Raw genomic sequence first — 10,050 nt, forward strand, 5'->3', positions numbered from 1 at the left:
AGGGAAATGTATCCCCTCTTCATACACCTCCCTACCAATGTGAGCTAATTAAGCGCCACTATCAATCCAGGTTTTCTGAGGCCGTGGACATGGGGGTAGCGGCTAATGAGTGCTTTGCATTTAGACCAAACTTCATGCAAAAACACTGAGGCAATTCTGAGGTTATGATGGAAGTCACTTGGGGAAACAAAAAAAAGCTAATTGGTTGTTTTACTAATCAAGCTAAAGTCATATCATTGACTGCTTTACACTAGTTATAGATATGCATTGTGATTAGCCTATAATAGCCTACATAAAGGTTTCAAATTTGGCCGAAAATATTTGTATGATGTTCTTAATTAAAGAATGTATGTTATTCATATGATATCATTAAGTAATAGCGTCAACTGACTGCATTCAAGGAAAATATTAAAACTTGCTATAATAGAAGAGCATGCTTTGGACATCTCTACTATTTATGAACGCCCGTGACGCTGTATCAAAGCCCACTTTATGTTATTTTGCATGCGTGTGTAATTGAGGAAAATGCATTTGATCATGATAGATTCCTCCCCTAACAAACGAATGTAGGCGGAACTCAAAACGCGCTCAAATCACAGAGCAGAATAGTATGCTACGTCGAACGACGCACGGGCAATCCAGAACGCACCAGCGTCTGCCATCGGGGGGAAAAAAGAGAAAGAAAAGGGTTGGACTTAGTGAGGAAGTAAACCACAACCTGTGTTGCGCTTCCATCAGAAACCAGTTTTAAAGAAAGTCTATTCTACGAGGAGACTGCCCGATGCCACCAAGCCCCCGACTGAAACACAAAACAAAGATTTCTCTGTGCGTAAGACGAGGCTCATTTTTTTATCTCAGCTTGGGTTGCATTTCGAGTTGCTTCGTCGGGAATACTTTTAACCTGTTGATTCTGTGCTACAAGTGCACTTCATTCTCTATTTCAGTAATTGTGCTGGATTAGTTTTTGTTTTGTTGTGCGCAATGATGACCACTTACCAAAACCCGGAGGATGACGCAATGGCCTTGATGGTCCACGACACCAACACTGCCAAAGAGAAAGAACGACCCAAAGACGAGCCCGTCCTGGACAAGAGTTCGGAAAAAACGGACCCGTCCCAGAAACCCCCATATTCCTATGTCGCTCTCATTGCCATGGCCATTCGAGAGAGCTCCGAAAAGCGCCTCACTCTGTCCGGTATTTATCAGTACATCATCAGCAAATTCCCGTTCTACGAGAAAAATAAGAAAGGCTGGCAAAACAGTATTCGACACAACCTAAGTCTCAATGAATGCTTCATCAAGGTGCCCCGGGAGGGCGGCGGTGAGAGAAAGGGAAATTACTGGACCCTCGATCCGGCGTGCGAGGACATGTTCGAGAAGGGGAACTACCGTAGGAGACGCAGAATGAAGCGACCCTTCAGACCTCCACCAACCCACTTCCAGCCTGGGAAATCACTCTTCGGTGGGGACGGATACGGTTACTTGTCTCCACCCAAGTACCTGCAGTCCAGCTTCATGAACAACTCTTGGTCTCTTGGCCAACCGCCTACACCGATGTCCTATACCTCCTGCCAGATGGCCGGTGGCAACGTGAGTCCCGTCAATGTGAAAGGACTGTCAGCTCCCTCCTCCTATAACCCGTACTCCCGAGTGCAGAGCATGGCTCTCCCAAGTATGGTGAACTCTTACAACGGCATGAGCCATCACCACCACCCGCACCCTCACCATCCTCAGCAGCTGAGCCCCGCCACTGCGGCACCTCCCCCCGTCTCCTCAAGCAACGGAGCGGGCCTTCAGTTTGCCTGCTCCCGCCAGCCTGCCGAACTTTCCATGATGCATTGTTCGTACTGGGACCATGAGAGCAAACACTCGGCATTACACACAAGGATTGATATTTAGTTTACGAGCATGTCACTTGTAAAATTGACTCTTAAAGAGAGTCTACTCCTCCCAATTTTCAAACAAGAACCAAAGTATTTTTGAAGTGACAATATTCTGACGGGCTCTTTTGATCCAGATAATGTCTTGAAAAGCCATATGGAGAAATGTAAGCATGGATGTTGAGATCATTTTTTGGGAAAAATGGAAGTAAGGGAGCCATCGAGGACGCATGAGGTAGCAGAACTTTTTCGGGGGCATTGACGCACCAATGTTTGAGAGAAATCTGTGTTTTTGTGGTTTTCAATATTTGTAAAAGGAAAAGAAGATATATAAAAACATTTCGAGATCCCCATTCAAAGGAATAGGCGAGATAAATAATTCAAGGCTGCGTTTGATCAGTATGCGTAATGACATCTCAAGTTTATAGAGGCATACTATTACTGTTGCCAAATTAAACAAAAAACACACTCTCGAAATGACTATGGCTTTCATAACATTACTTGAGAGAGTGATAATTGAACTAGGACGTAATTAAGACATAGAATGTGAACTGAGCGGTTTCAGGTGAAATGTTGATTCTTTCCCATGTTTTCTAAGTGACAAAATCCATAGGCCTATGACTTGCAGGTGGGAATAGAAAACCCTCACATCATAACAAAGATATTTTACTTCAGGGGTCATTTACTTATTAGGCTTTGAGGCCCCCGATAGAAAATGTTTAGTTTCAAATAACACCAGCCAGTGACAGATTTTTAAAAAACCTTTTCTTGTTTATTTCGTGCGTTGTTTTATACATAAACGTAAATATATTTTGTCTCATACATGTTGGGACCATGTTAAATTAGCACTTTTTTCTGTTTTTATAGTTTTGTGAATTTCTTAATAAACTTGTAATTCTTTCAAAGTAATGCACTTGTTGTGATGTAATCTTTATTTTTGCAAATAATTTATCTATCAACCGGGCCAGAACAAATCAGGCTATAGCCAAGCTAGCCTATATATCATCAATAAATCGCTGTCATTGTAATTAATTATTTGTAATAAAAATGTTAACATTTTATTTTAAGAAAAACGCGTGTGTAGACTACATTAAATCACGTTTTGCCTTGCCAATGTCATAGGCGTAATCTAGGCTACATTTCTACAACAATGCAAAAGCTCAATGTTTTTTCAGGAAAGGACTTGAATAAGGCAATTAGACTCGTTGGTGTAATTCTGTTGACCTGCTTTAGTTAAAGGTGGCAAAGTTTGCACTTTGAGAGGAATTTATTCCAGAGCATTATTCGGTAAAAGCATATTCCCTATTTGAAAGTATATATTTTTTTTAATTCAAATGGTTTCATTGTCTTTTGCCTGATTTAAATTTGTCCACAACTCAGACCTCATACATTAAGCCAATCGAGAAGTCAATATATTAATTATACGTCAACATGCAAGTAGAGTAGAGATGTTACCTCTTATATTACGCGTTCGCGCTTCTGCCTAATCGTTTGCTGTAAATTGAAAAAAGAAAGTTGAAATTTGCGCGTTTTGGGCTCGAGTTAGCTTGAGCTATTGTGGGTTACTTGGCAGCCGTTGCTCACAGGCGTTGTGTAGGCGAAACAGATGCTGCTGCAAGTCAGAGGTCTCAATGACACTCTCTATTTAAGCATTATCCACAGGAGTATGTGGATTGATAAATTTACTTTTATATCAATATGACATCGTCTACATTTTGGATTAACTGAAAAACGTTTATTGTTAGCCCAATAGGCCTACAACATTTTAATAGGACAGGCGATGGCTTTTGGACTTTGCTGGACTTTAATTTGTTTCTATACTAATATGACCAATTTGTAATGTAATTGGTTGACAAACACCATAAGGTAGGCTACTATTAAAAACTTCAACAGCTAATTGAAATCCTCAGATATTTCAACAGTACTTTTATGATAGACTAATAGGCCTACATGCTGAAACGTTCTGTTGTTTTTACGCTCAACCCCTTAGACAGAAATGCATGCACCAACAGCAGAATGTACCAAGCTTGCCAAGCTGGCTGGCCAGCTGCTTTATGGGAAAGTAAAATTATTACTTGCACGTATATAAAAACTCCACCTCTCTTTATTATTGTCTGGAAACATTGGATTTGATGTACGTGCACTTCCCGTGAGGCCCATTGCTGCCGTCCCCGGGGGCAGTGACTCTTGAAGAGAGAAACGTGGTGACGACTGAAATGCATTCAATACAACTTTTATTCTCAACACTCTTATTTCACAACACTTACCCAAAGTTAATGAGCGATCCGGTGATTCAATTTAAATAAAAACAAATCTCTGTAATCGTAGCCTATATGTATATATTTATTAATCATGGCGAGATGTGTTTAGCTTTCGAACTACAAAACAGGCAGCCAAGTCAATAAGTTGTTTATTTTGGTAAGCTACTGGCAATACTTTGTGTTGGCACACCTTTAGGCCACCAGTTGTCTCTCAGTATTGGTGGCACGGATTTATGGCCTGTGATGTCGTTTGGCCTGAGGGATCTCAAGCTTAACCGTAAGCAATCACTCCTGACTTCAGAGCTTTCACAACGGAATACAAGTTACCTTGATTCCCCCGTCGTCCAGTGGTACCCTACCTGGCAAACAATACATTTTAAGATATGTATATGCCTGCGTTATAAGTCTCGAAATCTGATCAAATCCAAATATTTGTAAAAAAAAAAAAAAAAAAAGTTAAACCCCAATCCAGCCTAAATCGAACAGAACACAGGCTACATAGCAGTATTTCGATGTTGACAAGCGATTCGGTTTAAAAGTAGTGGCAAAAAGTAACAATCAAGCAGTTTTACACCTCCATGCTTATTACAAGGAAAGAAGGCTACTGTGAATGATTCAGGGGATAATATTCAACACATCTCATTAAGTGTGAGGGCTTGGTGCGTCGTACGTTGTCGGTAACAGAGACGGTGTCCTATTATTTTTGCTATCCATTAGGACGTGCTGCCAGAAACTGCGCTTGCGCATTTCAAGGTTAAGGTTAGGGTTAGACGTAAATTTGCTCTATATCAAAATCCAAGGTCTAGATACATGCATCTTGTTTGGAATTATAGGTATTAGAAGCGTAAGTTAATGTTGAACAGTATTATACTGCACAAGTACAAATATGGACTCTGCGGAAAGTCGGTTGACAAACAGCTGTAGTGAAATTATTTATTTCCTCAAGCTATGCGCACATTGGAGCCCATTGTGTTGTCTATCAAGAAAAACAGTAAGCTAATTATAGCCTATGCAATATAGCCATGTTTAGAATAACAATAGTTATTCTATTTTCCCAACCGCCTAACTTTCCTAATAGAGTTTCCTAATGCCCAAACGTCATTAAACGAGTGTTTTTAATACAAACAATTAGTGTACGTAACTGGAGACTATGGGATCAGTGGTTTTGTGTATTTCTTAACTTTGACACACAGTGTCACCCTGACTGGTATAGGCCTATACCCCTCAATTAAGAATAAAATATAGGCCTAAAGCATTGGCGTGTTTCCGTCGACAAGCAGATAGCCTATTATAGCATATAGACCTATGTTTTGGCCTGAAAGTAGACTCAATAATATTTCAAATTTGCAGGCTAGATAAATACGACCCATTTACGTTTTAATATCTATAATGATATTCATCATATTTTATTTTGTAACTGTTTTGTTAAGGGAATAGGCTACAATCCCTACAGAACACAAAACAAGTGTCTCAGTTGCTCTTCAACGGGGGCTAAACAGTTGGACTTTTAATGTGCAGTGAAGCCAACTTCTCCCACTCAAATGGCTGCTTTCGAGCGAGCTGGGTAAAACAGCGCGTTCAACACTTTTCACCGCTGCCGCGTCGCATCAACTGACATCTTTATCCTCCCGCGCGAAGAGGGAGCGTCCATGCAGGCTTGAAACGTGGCAGTGTAGCTATATTTTCTGCTTCCTCACATTAATGTTTTGTAAACAAAGAGGAGATAAGGGCGCGTTTAAAAGGCCATTGTATTCTAAACATGCTCCTAAAAATAATAAATAGAAATGTTTCATGAAAATATAACATTTTTTATCTAGTCTTATTAACCGACGTGATATAGCCTATGCACAGTGAGGCTATTTTATTTTAAATGAAGGAATATAGATTGTGATGGATGTTGTTATTGTGATTTATACACTTAAGATGGCCATGATTGGCATTGTTGTTATTGTTTGTGTTTCTGCAGTCTTTGAGTTATAATGATTCTTGTTTTTTTTTCTTCATGCAAATATACATATTTTGTCTTTTAATTCAGTGAAAGTAGGAAGCCACGCAATAGGATTCTGATTCTGTAAGCTCATAACAAATATGGGGCACAGGACAGAGTCAAGTGATTGAACGACTGGTTCCTTTAACTCCTTTAGTGGAGCTTTACGCACATAGGCCTATAGCCTAACTGCTTTCTCTCTCTCTCTCTCTCTCTCTCTCTCTCTCTCTCTCTCTCTCTCTCTCTCTCTCTCTCTCTCTCTCTCTCTCTCTCTCTCTCTCTCTCTCTCTCTCTCTCTCACACACACACACACACACACACACACTCACACTCTCACACACACACACACGCCGCACACACACTGTTCATCATGGCACAAAGCGCGCATGTCTTCTATGGTAGTCTGGGTGCAACAGGTGTGCATTTGAGCAGAAAGGTTGACATTTCAGTCAGGCGGACGTGAACAATAGGCCTGCATGCAGGATGTCCCAGAGACTGAGGGAGATAAGACGAGTCTGAATATACCTTGGTTCGCGAAAAATAGTCAAAAATAGTCTCATACTTGTATAAGGAAAAGGACAGCTGGACAGCTGGATTTGTAAAAAGCCCAGCTACAGCTCAGACCTGTTTTTTCTAAGCTCATCATGAAATTAATTATTCGAGATCAAAACAAAAACGCATTTCGATACATTTGACTTGCACCGGATCTTACAGATGCGAGCAAATAAATATTTTCCGCTATGTTTCAGAAACAGCCCAAACGCTAAACAACCTATTCTTTATTTCATTCTTCGACAATTTTATGAATTTGCTCAAGTAGTCTAATGCTTTTATGTATTTGTTATAGGCCTACTAAACCTAATTAAGAAAAAAAGGATTCTAAATAATCTTACATTTAAGCGAATGCTCATGTGAATACAAATGGTAAATCCTACAAAACTTGGCAAGCTTTTATGCTAAATTGCACATTTTAATCCAAATTAATTGAGAAAGCATAAGTAAGATACTAATTGCAACTGTCATTAAACAGGCCTACAGAATCGTGAACCAAATGCTATTCAATATCAACTCTTTGGGGACCAAGTGCTAATGAGATGGTGATCTTAAATCCTGAAGTCCTAGGCTATATAAACTGAGGTTAATTTAATCACCAAACAACGTCTCTGTTAATAATTGCCTCATTTAGCAAATACTACGTTAACTCAGGGATTATGTCTGAGTTTGGGTTGGGTTGCAGTTTGTAAGGTGGGGAACAGCGACCTGTTCCTGTCTCCATCACGTGCAGTAATGGTGATTTAAATAGCAAATCTGACATGTGACTGCGACATATCCCCATGTACCCTCGGTCCAACACAGGCCTTTCTTTTTAAGATGCAACACAATAATACAGTTCAGGATCTCAGTCTTGTAGATTTATAAAAGGTAAAAGTTGGTTATATTTTTATTGACTGCAGTGATAATACGACCAAGTGACCACCATACTGCTTTTCTCACATCTCTGCGTAAAAGTTCAAACGGCCTACATGAAATATGAACATACCAAATATGCCAATAAATAATGCACACATTTCCTCTCTATTTCAGTGCATTTAAAACATTGGGTTGGGTGAAGTGAATCTACACACATGGCTTGCATCCAAAGTTCTAGGGATGTTTCTATTATATATTTATTATTCTATGATGAGGTGAAAGGGTTTCGCACTCTGTGCCATTTTGTTTTTGCGTGTCTTTCCGTTGAGCACGCAGTGAATAACCGTGATTGTATCCTTTGTTGTACTCCAGGGGATGACAGATTATAATCAACAAGACGAATGAGGTCAAATCATTCTCACAGAACGCATTTGACCCTCGCCTTCCCACCTCCCACCTCTATCCTCTGTAAGTTAGGTGTACCTGCACTTGCTCTAGGAACACGTGTGTGCGTCCGTCACCGGCGGGGAAGGTGACGGCGAGTTTGGCAGCTGCGCACGCTAGGGCACCGGCGAGGTGACCCGGCCGTCCGAGTCACCCACAGGTTGCCGGTTTCCCAATGCTCTCACACAATTGAATTCCTGGCATTCTTGAGAATGTTTGAGATTGAAGCGAACCAGTTTCCATTTGGTCGCGGGACACATCACCCTAAACCCATTGAAAAGGAGAGTGGGGTCACCACTGTTTGGTATACACCAGCTCGAAACAGGAAAATATGCAAAGATTTGATTCCCAGAAAATCCGGCAATTGTTCAGATCAGCGTGAGTTTTTCCCTCTCATGCACCAGAAATACTAAAGGGAATTCTGGTTTAAGAGCTCTGTCTATTGCATTGCAAACAATGTCTTATTTTTATGAGGAGCATCCGTTGGTGAATCTGCAATGTAATCCATTGTCATGGAGATCTACGTGATGTTTTCAATTGCAAAGGATTTTTATCTCATGAAAACCGAAAGAAACAAAAGATTAGGCTTCATGAAATATTCTCCAATATGTCAAAATAATTAGCCAACAATTGTGTATTTTGATACTCAACAATTGGTTTATAAATAGGAAACACGCGCGCTTTGTTGACATTGGCCAAAATGAAGACAGGGGTTTAATGAAAGTTCTATAAATACATACTTATAAATACGCACGATGAGCTGTCATTCAGTCACGGAGTTTAGCTGACTTTCTGCCTGAGGCAACATCACACACCGACCTCCCTCTGCCCCAGCCAGAACAGGGACACTGAAATGTCACCTCGAGCCGATTCCGATGCCAAGGGGCATAAGACTGTGGTGCGCCATGCACATCTCCAAACAGGCCACCTTGGAAATATTGGATATCGATCGTTTTCATTTCATTATTTCATGATGAGACAGAAGCCTTGCTGTATATTTAAATCTAATGTGTCCAAGTATTCTCAGACCGGGAAAGGCCTTATTAAATCTACTCAAATTTCGTTTGTAGCACACATCTACTGTCTACCTTTAAATATTTGGGACTCTTTTTTAAATCAAATAATTCCAAATAAAAGGAAACTAACATGCTGCCTATACCTGTAGACAGCTTAACTTGGACAACTATAGTTTACCTCCAGACAGTGGAACCGACTGGCCTCGTTCTGTAAAGGGAAATGCGATAACCATTTCCTTTCTCTTGATTATGAGCTCTAAATTGGTTTGTCGGTTTAAAATGTGAGTTATTTTCCCATCGTGCCTATTGATGGAGTCTATTTTTAAACCTTTACCCCGGTTGTGCCCCGGGAATGCTTCCAACGGGCTGGTACGTCATTAAAGAGCGCGCCGGCCAGCCTCCTCTCGTGTTCAGACTCATTACATATTTATTAAAAAGTAGGCTACACTAATCTAAAATTAAAATATCACGATCAATTAATTAAACCGTAACACCTGAAATCCATACACCTATAAAACCGCAGATGTGCACAACTTAATGAAAATTATATTATTCGAACTGCGATCATTTTATCTGTTAAACAAAGTCTCTGGGTCACAATGAGGCTATAGAAAATGATGGATGACAATAATAGGTGTCATTTGAAGTTTTTGTTGCCTATAGTCGGCCAGTATCCAGTTCTGAGCCGCTGTAACTCAGCTGATGTCCTTGCTCGTTTATCAGGGGCACAGATACAATCAACTGTTTTATTAAAGGAATAAAGAATAGCTTATCAATGTGAATTTACCTCAATGTAGACCAGGGAGACTATGGTCAAAACAAAGCAAGGAATAGGATAGTGTCAAAAGTCAGATGTATACATTCTGAAAAGTCTTAAATAACAAATACATCAATACCTTAAGGGCCATTGTTTGAAACTTCAATACAAAATTACAAAGAATTACTGGGTCTCTCTCTTTATTGGCTGATATGTGTCCACCAAACAAGAAGGCATTGGTGCTGACCCTGTGTCCCAACCTCCCAATCAAGGATTTACCCCGGCTTTGTCAAAC

The 10,050-nt window shown here is 40.2% G+C and overlaps 1 protein-coding gene across 1 annotated transcript; it reads left to right on the plus strand.

Annotated features, from left to right (window-relative positions):
• The first annotated feature begins 773 nt into the window (after positions 1-773).
• On the plus strand, positions 774-2,893 carry foxl2a (forkhead box L2a). Its single transcript, XM_067245942.1, has one exon. The coding sequence runs from the start codon at positions 982-984 to the stop codon at positions 1,897-1,899; it is 918 nt and encodes a 305-aa protein (XP_067102043.1). The 5' UTR covers positions 774-981; the 3' UTR covers positions 1,900-2,893.
• The last annotated feature ends 7,157 nt before the right edge of the window (positions 2,894-10,050 follow it).

The sequence above is a fragment of the Osmerus mordax genome, chromosome 11, assembly GCF_038355195.1.
Source record: "Osmerus mordax isolate fOsmMor3 chromosome 11, fOsmMor3.pri, whole genome shotgun sequence".
In the NCBI taxonomy this organism is placed as follows: Eukaryota; Metazoa; Chordata; class Actinopteri; order Osmeriformes; family Osmeridae; genus Osmerus; species Osmerus mordax.

Excerpts from the sequence above, each read along its gene's own strand:
- foxl2a (XM_067245942.1), top strand. The coding sequence starts at position 982 with ATGATGACCACTTACCAAAACCCGGAGGATGACGCAATGGCCTTGATG.